This window comes from Epinephelus moara, chromosome 20 (assembly GCF_006386435.1).
Source record: "Epinephelus moara isolate mb chromosome 20, YSFRI_EMoa_1.0, whole genome shotgun sequence".
Classification (NCBI taxonomy): domain Eukaryota; kingdom Metazoa; phylum Chordata; class Actinopteri; order Perciformes; family Serranidae; genus Epinephelus; species Epinephelus moara.
Genome location: NC_065525.1, coordinates 25,722,245 through 25,740,251, shown reverse-complemented (window position 1 = coordinate 25,740,251; position 18,007 = coordinate 25,722,245). Strand labels below are relative to the sequence as shown.

General features: G+C 42.5%; 1 protein-coding gene across 4 annotated transcripts in view; it reads left to right on the top strand.

Annotated features, from left to right (window-relative positions):
* tln2b (talin 2b) overlaps nt 1-18,007 on the top strand; it is a 112,174-nt gene that overhangs the window by 50,160 nt on the left and 44,007 nt on the right. For all 4 annotated transcript variants that reach the window (XM_050073440.1, XM_050073439.1, XM_050073438.1 and 1 more), the window contains exons 7-17: nt 7,783-7,910; nt 8,221-8,284; nt 8,498-8,602; nt 11,561-11,716; nt 12,334-12,435; nt 13,189-13,265; nt 15,415-15,598; nt 16,095-16,208; nt 16,626-16,734; nt 17,367-17,575; nt 17,808-17,906. In XM_050073440.1, coding sequence (XP_049929397.1) covers nt 7,783-7,910; nt 8,221-8,284; nt 8,498-8,602; nt 11,561-11,716; nt 12,334-12,435; nt 13,189-13,265; nt 15,415-15,598; nt 16,095-16,208; nt 16,626-16,734; nt 17,367-17,575; nt 17,808-17,906 — 1,347 coding nt within the window. The remainder of the gene's footprint in view (nt 1-7,782; nt 7,911-8,220; nt 8,285-8,497; nt 8,603-11,560; nt 11,717-12,333; nt 12,436-13,188; nt 13,266-15,414; nt 15,599-16,094; nt 16,209-16,625; nt 16,735-17,366; nt 17,576-17,807; nt 17,907-18,007) is intronic.

The window sequence follows — 18,007 nt, the reverse complement described above, 5'->3', positions numbered from 1 at the left end:
TGTGTTGCCGTGTTGAAGATATTTGTGAAGCATCCATGTTTTCAGTCATAGAGGCAAACTGTAATGGCAACTTAACAGGTTTGCAGAGGCATACAACCTCGAGGTGTTAATTGTGGTTGGCAATATTTACTATTATTAGCATTTCTGCTCAGGTTTTTATATATGCATATTGTCATCTTACAGAGTTGATAATATGGGAAAAATCTGTGGCTTTGTCACAACAGGCAATCACTAATGCTCATTTAATTCATTGCTTATATAAAAATATTGATTTGTGCAACCATCAGGTCCTCTACGATTCCCACCATCACATTACCTTTATACAACTCTCCACTTAAAGCCCCTGTCCTCTCCATACAAACATGCAGTTATCAGCATCACTGCTGTTTGTATTGCCCATTGTTGGGCTCTGACCTTGAGTTTGCTAGATGTGTCCAATTGTCTATCTCAGAGAATGATCGGAGAATGGACACAACTAGATGAGCTTTGCAACCCCAGCCTACCATTCTTTGTGTTATGGCAAGCACAGACAGATTCACCTTGAGGCATAATTTTGAGTAGACTGTTCAATGCATGATTAACAATATCTCTTCCACACCTGATTGAATGAATGCACTACTCAATAGGATGACATTGGTTTTTGCTGCAGATTTTTAACTTCAAAGAACATGGCCACATTTCTGGAAATGTCACTAAACTGTGAAATCTTTGCACTGACAAAATAAGCTATTAGGTTCCTGAATCGTGTTTCATTTTCTCACCTGAAAATATAGTTTTCCTTTTAAGTAGCTTTAAGGTTGGATAATCATCTTAATCCACACTATTTCGCATAAGCTTATTTCAGCTCTTTAACTCACAGTGTTTAGACTGAAATACCCAAACTCTATGTTTTCTAAAGCTCCACCATTCCTTCAAATGGAAATATTCGACATGTCTTGTTCACTTCCCCAAAATTCAGCCTGGCAAATTTGGGCTGAATCCTATTTCTTGTTTTTACCCATATCCCTCATTTTCTAGTGCCGTCTTGCCTCTCGGAACAAAGTTACAAAGAGGTTGTGGTTGAAATCCACCCCTATAAAATGGGACACCCCTTTCAAGACCCTGATACATTGCTGATGCTGGTGTTGCTGGACATTACAAATATGCTGTCCTCTGCTGTGGACTATAGACATCCTGTTTGCGGTTTTGCGGTCATCAGGTAAAAAAGAACACTGCATTATTACCAGCCAACTTTGGAGTAACCCGTGCTTACCCTGCTAGTCTGCACTGATATTAGAGGGGAGGTTAACAAGTGCAGCGACTTTGCTGCTGGACTTTAGTTAAATTTCAGGGACCATTTGACACTCAGTGGGGCTAAGTGGTAGGGGGCAAGGGGTGTATTTGGACTGGGCCTTGGAGTCCTTGGAAACATGGGGATCCCCACTGCAACTTCAAAGGCTCTGTGGGTTTCAATATTAACTGACTGCACAGCACAAGTTTGAGTGGGGGTGAGGAGGTTTTATCAATAGGACTGTGGTATGTTCATGAGGTTTAGGAGTTCCATTAGTATGTAAACACTTCCTGTTATTTGCAGAATCGTCCAACATGCGGCATATAGCATCTGGTTGGAGAGAGATGTAGTTTGGCTTTGTGGAGTCACGTCTGAATGAGGTGGTGTGCGTTTATTTAACAAGTTTGTTCTCTCTCCGTCTCTATCTGTGACTCTGTGTGTGTGTGTGTTGGTTCTACCAGTTTTGTAAACTGAGGGAGCCATGCTGGCACCAAGGGGTTCCCTGAGGGGGGTCAGCTGAGTCCAGTATCGCACTAGTCAGGGTTTACTCACTGCAGAGTGCACACATCATTGCATGCACATTAACCCCTCTTGGAAGCAGCAGGGAGTACCCAAACACAAACACACACACACACACACGCATGCAGATGTATCTTGCGAGATGGTGGGAAAGTATCGGAGAGAGTTAATACACTCACAGAGCTGGATGCAACATTTTTTATAGAAGAAATATACAAACAAAAGACATTTGCTCGCTCTTCCACACAAATTCTCTGCAAAAACAGCGCTCACTTAGAGATATATATATTCCATGTGTGAAATGTGTATAGCTGTTTGAATATGACTCTTTTCATTTTTCCCATCCCCGCTGCGTTCCTGAATATGTTCATAAAAGGCATCCAGCCACCCACCCTCGCCGCCTGCTCTCCTCCCTCCTATCTGTCTGTTCCTGTTTTTGCCTCTATTTTTCTTACCCTCCGTTTCCTTCCCTTCTAGTTCGCCTGTCTCCACTCCCTCTCCATCTCCTACACATTCTGACATAATCACACACACACATCCCCACCCTGTTACCCTGGCACACAGTACAGCACGGTGCATATCATGCTCTCCTCTCAACACAGACTCATATTTCCTTTCACAATAACAACCCCGCCCCTTGCCGCCGCCTCCTTTTTGCCTCTCTCTCTCGTACTTCCCCATCCATCTTTCCCTCTCGTTCTGTCTCTGACACACACACACACTCGGATTGTCACACAGGCAGATCACAGAGACTCTTTACATGGAAGTGGCTCTAATTTGTCACTGTGTTAAAAAGGCCAAACAGAGCCAGAAGAGGGGATCTTTAGCAGAGTGGAACAAACCCCAGGCTTCTCTTTCACTTCTTGTCTTTTCCTTTTTTTTTTTTAAAAAAAAAAACACAGCTTTTTACTCCCTTCATTTTCCTCTTTTACATCATTCACAATTCCTGTTACTCTAAAAAAAAAAAAAAAAACTCAGCAGGATTGAGTAATTGAATTCAGATTGTGCAGATGATGACATTATTGCTGGCATTTCTTTGACGGAGCATCCCTGCGAATCAGCGATGATGTCAAATGTTTATTAATGATTCGGAGCTTCCATGGTTTCAAACCCACCCACACACACTCGCAAACACACACACACTCACACACACATACACATAATGGAAGCTTTGCCAGTAACAGACTAATCTCCTTTACTACTGGGCCACTCCCTTTCTGTCATGTATTTGTGCTAAGACCAGGATAAACCTCCGCAGCAATAGCATCACCCTGTGTGTCCTGCTCTATTTTGCTTTCACTTTTGCTCCATTTAGTTGCTTCTGAAAGAAGACTATTTGTACCATGAGGCAGCGTAGTCCAGAGCAGGGACAGATGAAGAATTTGTATTCAAAATAATGCGAATCCTGTGTAACCAAGGACCAGCTGTGCTACAGGATGTAACATCATTTCATCTTGTTTTTCCCCATCAAAAGGTCTGTAAGAATTCATGAGAGCATTTTAAGAGCTTATGAGGTATATTTGCTTTATTAGAAAATAAATAACACAGAGAAATAGAAGACTCAAGGGTTGGATTTTAACCAAGGTACAGTTCAGGTACATTGCTGTAGCTAGGTGAGCCACCATGACCCCACCAATTCATCTTTTCATTCAGGGATTTGTCTTCACAATATAACCGTGTTGTCTATGTCATGAAGCTGTTGAAAATTCCTTTACTCACTGATTTATTGGCAGCCGTCCTGGTCGAACGCTGTGTGCATTTAGTTGCTTTAGTGTATCCCCTATGTCAGCATTTATTTTTAAGGCTGCATTATACTGTGTGCGCTCTGCTGTGCCATGGTGGACTGGTTGACCTCAGTGTTGTAGCCTCGGGCTGTATGTGTCACAGCTTCTGATGTCTTGTGCTTCACTTCCACTCATGCAGCGCTATTAAAATGTCCCAGAACCAGCGCCTGTATCACTTGCCATATCCGCTCTGAGAAAATTCAAGAGTCTGTCCTCACTGTCTTGTCTGTTGACAATCATGGTAGGAAAATCTGTCCGGTTGTGTGACCGAACAGAAGCGTGTACCTGTTAGTTGGCTGCTTATTGATTTGATCCAGCCAATGATTCATTCATTATTAATAGTAAATAGTATTTAAAATAATGATGAAGTTATGAAACAATGAAATCTGCAATCAGATTTTCAACTCAAGGCCACACAAATAAAACAACAGGGAAGAATATCAACCATACTCAAACTGTGGCTGTTATGACAGTCTCTCCAGCAGTGAATCCATCACATGATTGGAGGTGTGTGTTCGGTGACTTTTTCTGTACCTACATTGGATGCAGGTTGTAAAATCAAGGATCAAGGATTCTTCGTTGTCATTCCAGCGAAATGAACGAAAAAGCGAAAAGAACGAAATGCAGAACTCAGGTCTCTATGATTATTAAATAATGAACATTATAATGAAACACTAAGTCAACAAATAAGTAATTAACTAAATAAATGACTAAAGTGAGGAGTGCAGTCAATAATAAAATCATACTGAAACCAAGAAACATAAAATATATGAAAATAAAAATATAAGAAATAAAAGAAAGAAAAAACATTGGCCCATTTTTTGCCGAGTTATTGAAAGAGGTATTGAGTATAACTTTTTAAACTAATATCATATCAAAGTTTAAAATTCTGGTATTGTGACAAGCCTAATATATATTTTAAGCAAAGCCATGAGTATATCAACATGCCAACAGTATCCCATTTCTTAACATTATTCTCGTTTTGATCATATGCAGCATGTGATCAGAACATGTGCTCCATGTGTCCTGTTTGCATTAGCTGATTGGTATCAGCTGTTTCACAATGACCGGTTCATTCGCAGCTGTCTGTCATGTGACGAGCAATTTCCAGCCATATTCATGCAGGTGTCCAGCACGGTCCTTATAACATGACTCTTAGTTGACACTGCTGATACACTCATACCAGCACCATCGTTATCCTAACCTCATCAAGGAGTAGAGAGTTTCTGCCTACATTATGTCCTTCACATAAATATGACAGTCATGTAGACAGAATGATTATTTACCTCTTTGTATACATAATTCTTAACAAATCAGTAGGGTTTAGTATTGTTTAAAAAATTACACTTACTTTAAAGTGATATAGATACCAATATAGTACTTCTTTTGATGCCCATCATGTGAATGGAAACAATAAGTTCTGTAAAATGCCACCAGGTATGTAGTAGGCTATAGCCATACTTCTAAAGATCAGCACGCTGAAATGCCAGCTCCATTAAACACACCGCTTATCTTCACCACACCACATACTGTATGTGCTGTAGCTGCTGCGGTTGTGGGCCAATCACATGTCACATTAGATTGAAGAGCAGTTGCCGTGATAGGCTGCGGGCAAAACCTAACAAATAGTCATTTTTTTCTAGATCTGAGTACTTAAGGGATTGAATGCTTGTATTGCTTGACTGGAGAGGTTTCTACACTATCTGGCACTGGGTTATTTCGGTCAATACCTAAAGGTATCAAGCACCAATACCAAGCTCTATAGACTAATATCCAGATTGCTGATCATCTGCATCTCCAACCGTCATTTCCACACTGACTGACACAGCAATTTAGGATGGACCCACTTTTTCTGGCTTCCTGGCCAGTGTTGCATGCATCATTCTGCTGTGTATTGGCTCCCACATCTTATCACCAGGATGTGGAGGATGACAGCAACACAGATAAAGTGTATCCTTTGCATTAGCAGTGTTACCTTTTTACTCCATTTTAGGGTGCAAATCAACATATATGTATTTGTTTTACTGGTTAATGGGGACTGGAGTTGAGGACACGTCTGTAAAACCTGGATAAAGTGTCTACATCTAACAGCATACTAGTTACTATCATTGCTCCAGCTAGCACAACTGAGTTTCTCCAAACCAGGAAAGGTTTGACCTTGTTTCTGCAACCATATTTACATATGCAAACACATAACCAGGAAACTCCAAAAACATGATAATAACCTGCTAATGTGTGGGTAGCACATTGGTATATACAGTAGCTGTGCCATACTCCAGGCCTCTGTGTATCAGTGAGACAGATTGTAAACTTAATTTAAACCCACACTGAGACTCTTGCAACCTAATTATTTTGTCTAAATAACTCTGCCACTTTAACCAATCTGCATCCAAACAGTAGGCCTACTTATGAATATAAACTGTACTCTAAAATGTGAAAATTTACATCTGGTTCTCCCAGAATCTGACTTCACAATGATACCGTCTAGTGAACAGTGTGTAGCGGAGTGAATGGCATGTGTGAGGGCTAATTTTAGAGTGTCTTCTTGTGTTCAGTAAGAGCTTATGTACTCCACTGTGAATTGCACTGGGGAGAGGACTTGATTGTGAGTGGAGGAGATTGTTGTCCTCATTACAGCAGTAAGCTGCTGCTTAGTTTTTCATTGATGTAATGGGACGTAAGAATGAGTCAAGTCCACGCTGTGCGCTGATATGCTAATGCTAAAAAGCACGGATGGAGCCTTTCTCACTGGCAGCGAGGCCTCTCAGCTTTTGGAGCCATTAATTTTGCAGCAGTGAACTAGAAAGAGGGAGTGAGAGAAGACAGAGAGAAGGAGGGAGAGAGGGATAGGCAGAGCTGACTGCCCCCTGGAGAAAACAGCACACACTGACAACCATTTGAAAGATGTCAACAAAGGCTTCTCCCTTTCCATCTACCTAAATGGTGAGGATAATGTAGACAGCCTGGCTGAAATAGCACTGAGACATAAGTGAGGTCCCGACAGCACCAACCAGCTTCTACTCCTTCTTATTATTATTGTTATTGTTATTATTCCTATTGTTATTTATATTCTAATTCATATTCTTCTTATTATTATTGTTCATCATCATCATCTTCTTCTCCCTATTCCTATCGCTATTTATATTCTTATTCATATTCTTCTCCTTCCTATTTTTCCTCTTCTTTTTCTTCTTCCTCTTTCTATTCTTCTCCTTCCTTCTATTCTTCTTCTTATTCCTATTGTTATTCATACACTTTTTCATATTCTTCGTCTTACTCTTCTTTCCATTCTTCTTCTTCTTCTTCTTCCTTCTATTTTTGCCTGTTCTTCTTCCTATTTATCCTCTTCTTTTAATTCTTTCTCTTTCTATTCTTCTTCCCATTCTTCTTCTCCTTCCTTCTGCTCTTCTTCTTATTTTTCCTATTCTTATTCATATTCTTCATCTTATTCTTCTTCCCATTCTTCTTCTTCCTCCTCCTATTTCTATTCTCCTTCCCATTCTTCTTCTCCTTCCTCTTATTCTTTCTTTTTCTTCTTCTTATTCCTATCATCATTATACTTTTTCATATTCTTCATGTTATTCTTCTTCCCATTCTTCTTCTTCCTCCTAGTTTTCCTCTTACTCGTTTTTCTCTTTCCATTCTTCTTCCTATTCTTATCTGATTCTCTTCCTCCTTCTGTTCTTCTTCTTATTTTCTGGGCCTTCATTTTCTTTTTTTTCCTTTCTTTTTTTTTTTGTTCATTTAAAAAAAAAGACCATCTAGTTGTTGCTTTTCTTTCCAACATATTGAGGGCCATTCTGTAATGCAGATGGGAAATTGTGAAAGACTGATGCATTTCCGTAATGTGTTTTCCTTTTTAATAACACGTAATGGGCTGAGATGACAAATTGTTGGAGCTGTTACATTTGAAAGCCAGCAGAATGGCTCGTATTGTCACAAACAAATCTTATTTGGCTCCCCTGTGTGGATGATGAGCCTCAGCGATGATGTCCCTGCTCTAGAAATACACTTAGTCATTCACTTAGAAGACATCCTCTCTGAGGCCATGGTGCATTCAAAGCACACAATGAAGTGCTCATTATGGAGCTCTGTTGGCTGAAGTTTGGATAATTCTCATGCCTTTGTAGTTCTATCCTTTTCCTGGATGTGTGTTTCTGCCTCTCACTTACTCCCCCCCCCTCCCCTCTCTCATCATGTCTCCTTCAGGCTAGGGATGATATATTGAATGGATCCCACCCCGTCTCCTTTGATAAAGCCTGTGAGTTCGCCGGCATCCAGGCTCAGATCCAGTTTGGACCCCACGTGGAGCACAAACACAAGCCCGGATTTCTGGAGTAAGCTGTTTTTATCAAAAAGATGCATTAACACCAACATGCACAATAATTCTGTACAGCATGTTGTACTTTACTGTGTTCATTTCACAGCTGTGCATGCACAGTGGTTATCTCCTGCTTTAGCACCGGCCGTTGCTTCAGGGATTTCCTCCAGTGGAAAGCTCAGGGGTGATGTCAGCTGTTACAACTGTTTTCTGATATGTAGGCAGTAGGGCAAGAATGACCTCATACGTAAAGGTATGTTAACAGAAAAGGAAATGCCTGTAGCTCCAAAGAGTAACCATGTAAAAATGCCATTTATCTCCCATAGCCTGAAGGAGTTCCTACCTAAGGAGTACATCAAGCAGAGAGGGTCCGAGAAGAAAATATTCCAAGTATGTACACAGCATCGCTCCAATGTTGCATTTAAAAAGAAAAAAACATGTGGTTCAAACTGTGTGTGGCCCATGGGGATTATAGTCATTTGTTCTCTGTTGAGGCATAAACTGGCAAAATACAAAACACGCAGATCACATATCATAACACATAACATGTGTAATGATCAGTCCGTCAAGGAGGTGGAGATGTAACTGCTGTTGTTTGTCCAGGACCATAAAAACTGTGGAGAGATGACGGAAATTGAGGCGAAAGTCAAGTATGTGAAGCTCGCCAGGTCCCTGCTGACATATGGAGTGTCCTTCTTCCTGGTGAAGGTAAGAGATGAAACCATGCTACTTTACCGCATTTAAAAGGTATGTTCACAAATGGACAAATGGTCCCACAAAGACTATCATCGCTGCCATGAAAGGATAATTACAACTCATCCTCTTGTTGTCATTTCCTTAAGTTTATAGGCGCTTTTCACACTGTGCATTCCCAGAGCGCAGGTAGGCAAAGGCAGCTTGCCAGTTGTTAAAAACACAGACAGTAGAGGGGAAAATTATTTTTACGAAGTCCACAACCTGCTGAAGACAGTAACTGATCTCAGCTGAACCACAGACACGTTTTCATCAGGACATTACAATATTTAAGCATGTTAGTGTTACATGCCAACATAGTACATGTGTTTTTTAAAACAGCTCCATGATTTTCATGCTAAGTTAGCACACACAGTCAAGTTTTCATAACAAGTTGCCATTTAGATGTCAGTATAATATCGACTCTCACCGGGAGGCACTTAAACTTACCAGGTGGAGGCAGTAAAGCTGCACCTGCTGAGATAACATACCTCTTACACCCAGCCCTGACCCTGACATCAACACCAAGTCTCCTGCCAGCCCTCTCAAATGTCGACTGTCACTTTTGGCTCCTTCCGCAGTCGTTCAGGCTCACCTCAACAGAACAGCTCCCTTTTTAAGATGTCTTAAGCCTTTCGGGATTGAAAAGACACCTTCCTTATTAAAATAAAGACTGCAGACATAGGTGCTCCCACTGTGAATTTGAACGTGGCGCATTCGCCTCTTCAGATTCCTGTTACTCAGCAAGCAATCCATCATCCAATGGAAAGTCACTTAAACGTAAAAAATAATGGATTGGCTTGTTGTTGGAACAATATGAGCCACTACGGTGACTTTTGTAACTTGAATGCGCCATGGTTTTGCTCAAGTAAGTCTCCATTGCATTTGCCTACTTCCGCTCTTGGAACGCACAGCATTAAAAGCCCCTAATGCCTGTAATCTTGAAAGCAGCAGCATCACTAAAACAAAGCCTGATGAGAAGAGAGCCACTTAGCACTTAGATCATCATACAGGTTTTAAATAAACCCAAAAAATCTATTTGGAAGAGAAAACAAAGGGGAATGGTAAAACCAAACCATCCATTAGTTTGCAGACAGACTTCCTGGTTTAGCTTCTACCTATCGTACTCGTGTTAGTTATGTGTAATGAGGGACTGTTTCACATTTCATGGGCACTCACTTAAAGTGGTAGATAATGGGCTAAACAGTTGCCAGGTTTGCAGATCTCAGCAGTTAACTTACAGTACCTACAGTGCAATATTATCATCACTGATATGACGATATGAAAATAAAACCAAGATTTCCCTTAAGTAATATCTGAGCAGTATCGCGTTAATGAAACATCTGGTTCTAGAAAACAGGCGCATGATGCTTCTGTGCTAATGACTGGTAGCTGTGATTAGAGAGCTGCTCTGATATACACTGTGCCGTCACACAGGTATGAAAGCTTGTTGAAAACACCACAGAACCCCATTATCACAACAAATCAGAGGCTCCAGCGTGGAAGCTTGTGCATTTGCAGTTCAGCAGCACACTCAGTGCTGTGAAATACTTGTGACAATAGCAATTCTGTTCTGTTCTGGTTTGGCGAACACAAAAGTGGAATGGAAGTGCAGCATGCGAATGGGATGAAGTCGCACCAGCAGGTTTTATAAAAGCTCTCTGACAGCAGCCCATTTGGTTACGAACTTGCAGGGAAGAGGGGGAAAAGAGGAAGAGTGCAGTTGTCTGCCGGGGTCTTAATGGACGATAAATGGAATGTTTGGCCCTGTAGTTAAAGCAAACTGCGGGGTTCAGATTATCATTGTGCGCGAGTGTGTGTGTGCGTGCGCATCGGCGTGTACGAGCGCCGTCTGCGTTCGATGAGGAGACGTGGTGATGGAGATTTCAAGACTCTGTTAAATAATTCACTCCAGCTGCACTCTGCTCTTGATGCTAGCAGAGGCAAAGCACAGACCTGGCTTTGTTGAAGCACATCTGAGAGTTTATTGTAACCTTCCATTTCTCATCTGTCAGTCTTTAATCACTGCAGGTTGGCAAGTCCTCTGTTGCTGTAAACCTCTCAGACACGAAAATACTGTACATGGGAAGTAAATGAGCCCGTATGTGTGTGTTTGCTGCAGCTATGCATGCAGGTGTGTACAATAAAAAGACTCCTCATCTGTTCTGTTTTCCCGTACAAGCCGATTTTCCCTGACAAGGTCAAGGTCAAAGCATTTAAAATAATATAATGCCCCAGCTAGCCACTTCAGATTAAAAGATCAGACTTCCTGCTTGAATCCAGCCTTGATAATTATGACGTTCAAGTAAAGTAACCTAAAACAATGGAAGTTTTTAATAAACCTTTGTGCAAAGATATCATGAACAATGGGATAATGTTATCTGTCCTTGTGTTTAAGAGCCCTGAACCTAGGAGCTGCTCTACTTGTTGGCCTTTGTGTGATTCTCAGAGCTCTCAGTGATAAAAAAAAGAAAAGGAACAATAGCTGGGAGACATGAAATGTACGTATTCTGAACTCCCCCGTCTTTACAAACTGATAATTTTTGTGTCGTCCTCTGCACCCCTGGAGGGAAGCCAAGTGTAGGCTCAGTCTCTGAAGTGAGCCGTAATAGATTTTCAGTGGGCAGAGAGTGGAGGACACCAGAGCTTCTCAGGCAGAGAGCTGGTGGAAGCACCATGCTGCTGTGCTGACAGTGACTAAACCCTGTGGAGACCCTGCTCAATAAAGCAGCAGTTAAACAAGGCTGAACTCTGCTGGGTCAGTTCACAGCTGCTGCCCTCCTCCTCCTCCGTTCAGGGCTTTAAGCCACGGACACAGCGTATGTATTACGACAGCACTGGCAGAATGGCATGGCGGTTTTTGCGTTGAATGAATCATTTGTGTAGGTGTTTGGCTCCGACGTAAATGTTGTCTGATGTTTTTCTATCTGACAGGAAAAGATGAAGGGTAAAAATAAGCTGGTCCCACGGCTGCTGGGGATAACCAAAGAGTCAGTGATGCGAGTGGATGAGAAGACGAAGGATGTTGTGCAGGAGTGGCCTCTGACAACAGTCAAGAGATGGGCTGCCTCCCCCAAGAGCTTCACCCTGGTACTCTCTGCATTAAATCCTAAGCATTCCTTACAGAGTCACATGTTATGCACTCCTAATCCTGTGCACATATTCAGTTATTCCGTGAACAGTGATTTACACGGTTCTGCATCACATATTCAGTCTTTTCCCTCAGTTTTCATTTCCCAATACAAACAGCATCCTAAAAATTGTTTGAGACCTCAGACTCCAATATTGAATGTTTTCAGCGTGCTAGCCAGCTTTTTCATCTGAGTTAACAATAGATGCCCGGGGAAGAATGTGCAGAATTTAGATGTATTATTTATCTGAAAGCTTTTTCAATTTTCTTTACCGGCTGTTGGCAACAGTACTGTCTGTTTTCCTCCCGTATTGGAAAGGAGCTCTCCATTTAAAGATTAATAGATTATGCAAATTTGAAAAAAATACTCTAAGGTATATTTGCCAACATTGATTTAAACCGAAAATATTCACCCATGCATTTCTGTAGAGTGCTTTGAAGTGAGCAGTTTTGGGACTCTCTACATCTCATTTTTAATCAGCTCTTTGGAGAAATAGAAGCTTATTAGGTGTGGAATGTTTTAGCAATGCCAGATAATGCTGCCCTGAATCTCTGCCGTCTTCAATGCATTACAAAGGATTTCGGGGAGTACCAGGAGAGTTACTACTCCGTCCAGACTACAGAAGGAGAGCAGATTTCCCAACTTATCGCTGGATACATTGACATCATTCTTAAGAAGGCAAGTAATTAAAATCTAAATCTAAAAACCTGAATTAAAGGTCCAGGATGTCGGATTTAGGGGGGGTTATTTGCAGAAATGGAATTTAATATAATTAGTATGTTTTCTTTAGTGTATAATCACCTGAAAATAAGAATAATTTTGTTTTTGTTATCTTAGAATTAGCAACCATTTGTGTTTTCACATTGGCCACCATAGTTAGCAGCTGTTATGAGAATGCTGGAAAACACAGATTTTTTTAATGTGAAACTGCTTTATTCATAGTTTTTACTGGTTAAAAATCACCTGATCTATTAGTTTTGGAGAGGAAGAGACTGCTGTGGATAAATGAGCTCCCGATTAAAACCTCCAGAACACCGGACCCTAAATTGTCAGAGAGAAAAGGTGAGCACATATTAGCAGGTGCTGGACTAGCAGCCCATCTCTGATGAGCCAAATAGCATCGCAGAAACACTGATTTGTAACGTGAAACTGCTTTATCTAAGTGTTTTTTACCGGTTTAAACAACTAATCCATTAGTTTTGGATAGTAGGAGACCTCTGCAGATAATTCAGCTCCCTGTAAAAACCTCCTGAGCAGTGAACATTGAATGAAATCTAAAAGGGGAGAGATTTTAGCTGGTTGCCATCTGCAATTTTCACCACTAGATGCCGCCAAATCCCCCTAAATCTTAGACACTGGACCTTTAATATAGCATACATTTAATCCTCACATTTAGCCTCTGTTGCTCACTGTGGTGTTTTCTTTCCACAGAAGCAGAGTAAGGACCGTTTCGGCCTTGAGGGAGATGAGGAATCCACCATGCTGGAGGAATCAGTTTCCCCTAAGAAGTGAGTAGCACTTGTGTTTTATCTACTGCAGGAGAATGTTGACCGCTCTGAATCAGCAAGCACAGTCTAGTAATTCTCCATGAATCTCAACCTCATTACATTTCTGCCAGCCCAGCGTAGTACCCCCAAGAGAGGTAATGTTAGAATTAAACACAAAAACAGCACTTTGAATTTTAAAACAACACTAACACTGCTTTCGATATTCCAGGATACAACAAGCTAAATTGCTTCCTCATCGGATTTTTTTTTTTGTGCAAACCTAAACACAAAACCTGCCTCGGGGCGAAGACACCAAATTATCATCTTATTTCACGAAAGAAAGCTACATCATTTGGAAGTTGAGATACCACGCAGGGTTAGATATCATCTCATTGGAAGCTGTTTTATTCAGTAATTTTTATCTCCCAGTGGGTCGCCGTCCCTCCTGATTTTCCCCGTGTAGCTTAGTAACTGATAAAAACAAAGGTAATGCTGATGGACCAGGGCTCTATCACACAGAGCTTGGAAATTTGTTGTCACTGGAAATCCACATGGCTCTTAGTGAAACCACTCTCTGGCAGAATGGGGCATCATATTCCTGCTGCTTATGGGCCAATTGACTCATGTTGTGGTTCTCAGCACAAAAACATAATTGCTGCCTCTCAAAACAAGCCATAATTAACCAATGGAGTCAGGAGCATCTGTTGAGCTGGGCACAAAAACAGACATTTTTTTTTTTTCCCCTGTACAATATTTTTTCCTGACAATGCCTGCTCAACGTGGGAACAGTTGTTAGCGTGATAATTGTTTTAATTATAATTTTGTAATTTTCGTCATCTAAATTAGAAACTGTTGCATTTTCATTTGGGCCAATTATCAGAATTTAAAGATACAGTCACAAGTAACACAAAGGAAAATTGTCAACTCTAAAACATCCTAATGAGTCACTTTGCAGTGCTGCTGTATAGACATATACACGATCCAGTATTTCACTTAGTTTGACCTTCCATCCATCCATCCATCCATTTTCATCCGCTTATCTGGGGCGGGGTCACGAGGGCAGCAGGCCAGGCAAAGCACCCCAGACGTCCCTCTCCCCAGCAACGCTTTGCAGCTCCTCCTGGGGGACCCCAAGGCATTCCCAGGCCAGATGAGATATGTAATCCATCCAGCATGTTCTGGGTCTGCCCCAGGGCCTCCTGCCAGTGGGACGTGCCTGAAACACCTCCAGCGGGAGGCACCCATTCTGATCAGATGCCCAAACCACCTCAACTGACCCCTTTTGACGCAATGGAGCAGCGGCTCCCTCTGCATGTCCAGCCTCTTTACTATATCTCTAAGGCTGAGCCCAGCCACCCCACAGTGGAAGTTCATTTCGGCCGCTTTTGTCCGCAATCTTATTCTTTTGGACACTACCCAAGGCTCATGACCATAGGCGAGGGTTGGGATGTAGATGGACCAGAAAATCAAAAGCTTCACCTTCCAGCTCAGCTCCCTCTTCACCACGACGGTCCGACTCAGAGCCCGCATCACTGCTGAAGCTGCACCAAACCACTGTTCCATCTCATGCTATACTCTACCCTCACTCTTGAGCAAGACTGCAAGATACTCAGAACTCCCTCGCTTAAGGCAGTAACTCTACCCCAACCCGGAGGAGGCAATCTACCGGTTTCTGACAGAGAACCATGGCCTCAAATTTGGAGGTGCTGACTCTCATCCTGACCGCTTCACACTCGGCTGCAAACTGCCCCAGTGCATGCTGGAGGTCATGGTGTGATGAAGCCAACAGAACCACATCATCTTCAAGAGGGATCCCTCCTCAGTTGCTCTTCCTGAGGAGGGGTTTTTTTGGGGGAGCTTTTCCTTATCCGCTGCGAGGGTCCTAAGGACAGAGGGATGTCGTATGCTGTAAAGCCCTATGAGGCAAATTGTGATTTGTGATAGTGGGTTTTATAAATAAAACTGACTGATTGATTGATTGATCTGCAACCTTGTCGTATATAATCTTTCTACTACACACATGCTCGATTTAGATCCTCAGGTCCTCAGATCTGAATGCATTCTGTGTTTGTATTTTGAATATGTATTCGCAATGAAACAACTTCATGATTAAAATGTGTTCAATTACAAAATTCAGCATGCATTTCCCATCTCTTCTTCTTTTGTATAGGTCCACAATTTTGCAGCAGCAGTTCAATCGGGTGGGTCGCGTGGAGCACGGCTCGGTAGCACTTCCAGGTATAATTCGTTCCGGCTCTATTGGCGGCCCTGACACCTTCAATGTGGGTACTATGCCCTCTGCCCAGCAGCAAATCACAACAGGGCAGATGCACAGAGGACACATGCCCCCACTGGTGAGTAAGAGCATTTGCACTTGGAACCAAACACAGTGTCCTGTACAAATGTCGTATTGCCCCTGTGTTATTATATTTTGACATGAAATGGTAGCATCCAACCCCGTGCTGATCTGTGTCATTAAAATACTGTGTGTGGACTAAGGGGGATGAGAAAATGATGTAGCACTGCCACTGTGCTCAGTTCTCTAATTTTGTGTCTAGGTACATCATGTAACATCATGTAAATCTGATCTGCTGCATTTGAAATATTGCTTGTGGTCCGCGCTGTCATCAGTGAACCACAATGAACAATATGAAGAGGGCTGTGAGTGAGATGGGGAATGAAAGGTTCCTCATATTCACACTAAAAGCCCATCTGTCTCCTGCGGTTTATAGACACTAGATTGCAAAACCGAGAGCTTCACAGCTTTGCACCCACATATAATACACAGTGTGTATTTAAATTACTTTTGTCATTTGCACATTGTGTGTCTGTGTTGTTTGTTGTTTTCAGAGTCTGGCTCAGCAGGCTCTGATGGGGACCATCAACAGCAGTATGCAGGCTGTGCAGCAGGCTCAGGCTGACCTGGGATATGTAGATAATCTGCCTCCGCTGGGCCATGACTTGGTAAGTCTCCTTCCCAATTACTCCACAGCGTTGAGAAATATTTTAGAATAGATGCAGCATGGATAGATACGCTACTCCCCCGCACCCCATCAGTTACAGCAACTCCTTGAGCTCCACTTCTGTAACACTCATGAATGTGTGCTTTCTGATATTGCAGCCTCTGGTTTTGCAAAGCAAAGACAGATTAGATAGAATTAAGCATTCCCGTCACATCAAAGTCCGTCATATTTCTCAAATATAATTAGGATACAGAACTGCCTGTAAATAGTGAGGCTGTATTTAATGCATGAGTGTTTCCAAAGCCGTAGGTGTTGTACAGCCCTAGTCCTTTAATCCTGCACGAGAAAGTTTATACGAGCTGAAAATCACCCACTGTGATGAAAGCCAATAGCTCTCCTTTTCCTCCTCCACCGAAAGGCATCCAGGGTTTGGGTTCAGAACAAAGTGGATGAATCCAAACATGAAATCCACTCTCAGGTTGATGCCATCACCGCTGGAACAGCATCTGTGGTCAATCTCACTGCAGGTGAGTGCCCGGGAGAATACTAAACAGCTTTGGTATTCATCTGTTTCTACACCAGAATGCTGGTTCGTGAAGCTTGAGTTGGACAGTATTGTGAAAATATTGTTTATCCGTACATGATTGTAACCCCAAGGTGTGAATCAATAAAAAAAAATGTTTTCCAAGTCGGCGTTAAGCACTCGCTGATGATGATCTCTTAAACAAAAGTGCATTTCCAATTCTTTCCCTGATAGATGTTTCTACTGATAAATAAATCTTGAACTTGTTGTCCTACAGCTCAACTTACTGGCTCTCTCTGCTCCCCTCGTTGCTTGGCACCACGCCAGTCAAGTTCCTGCCAGCCTTTTGTAGGGTTTTAATCTTGACTCGCCATCTGTTTGGTTGCGCTTACATTCCCTCCAGTAGCTAACACAAAGTTCTTCTTCTTCACGGCCACTTGCTTCATCAACATGCTCATCTCTGTGGAACCATCTCAAATAGGCTCTAATTATGACACTGACACTGATGTGTGTGTTACAGCATATGACACGCAAGCTGCCCTGTGGATTAGCTGAATCAATGTGGCAGCAGCCCAACAAATTAAGATGCACAGGCAGAGGTGTAGTTTTTTAACGATGGCGATCCTTCTCTCACAGGTGAGCCCACGGACACTGACTACACAGCAGTGGGCTGCGCCATCACCACCATCTCCTCCAACCTCACGGAAATGTCCAAGGGTGTCAAGCTGCTTGCAGCATTAATGGACGATGAGGTGGGCAGCGGACACAAGCTCATGGGCGCTGCCAGGATGCTGGCAGGAGCTGTGTCAGATCTGCTCAGATCTGTTGAGCCCGCAGCCGCTGAGGTGAGACGCCCACTGATTATTGTACTGACTTGGACCTCATCCACCTCTGTAATCCCGGTAGCCACAAAGCCGCATACGGTGTATGAACTGCATGTTTTGATTTTTATCAATGTCCCAGAGAAGATGAAGGTATTCTGGGATGATTTTTGATCCAGAAGTCTGTTTTAGATCAGGCCTGTGTGAGAACAGGCCAGGCCAGAGTAATGATTGTGGTGATGTCATCCTCGCACAGCCCAGACAGACGGTGCTGACTGCGGCAGGAAGCATCGGACAGGCCAGCGGGGACCTGCTCCGTCACATGGGGGAGGGCGAGACCGATGAGAAGTTCCAGGTTGGACACCACCCACTCACTGTTCCTATGACACTGCCGGCCAAACAGGAAGACACACACATACTCTCAGGCCCCATTTAAAAATGTCAATACACACTCAA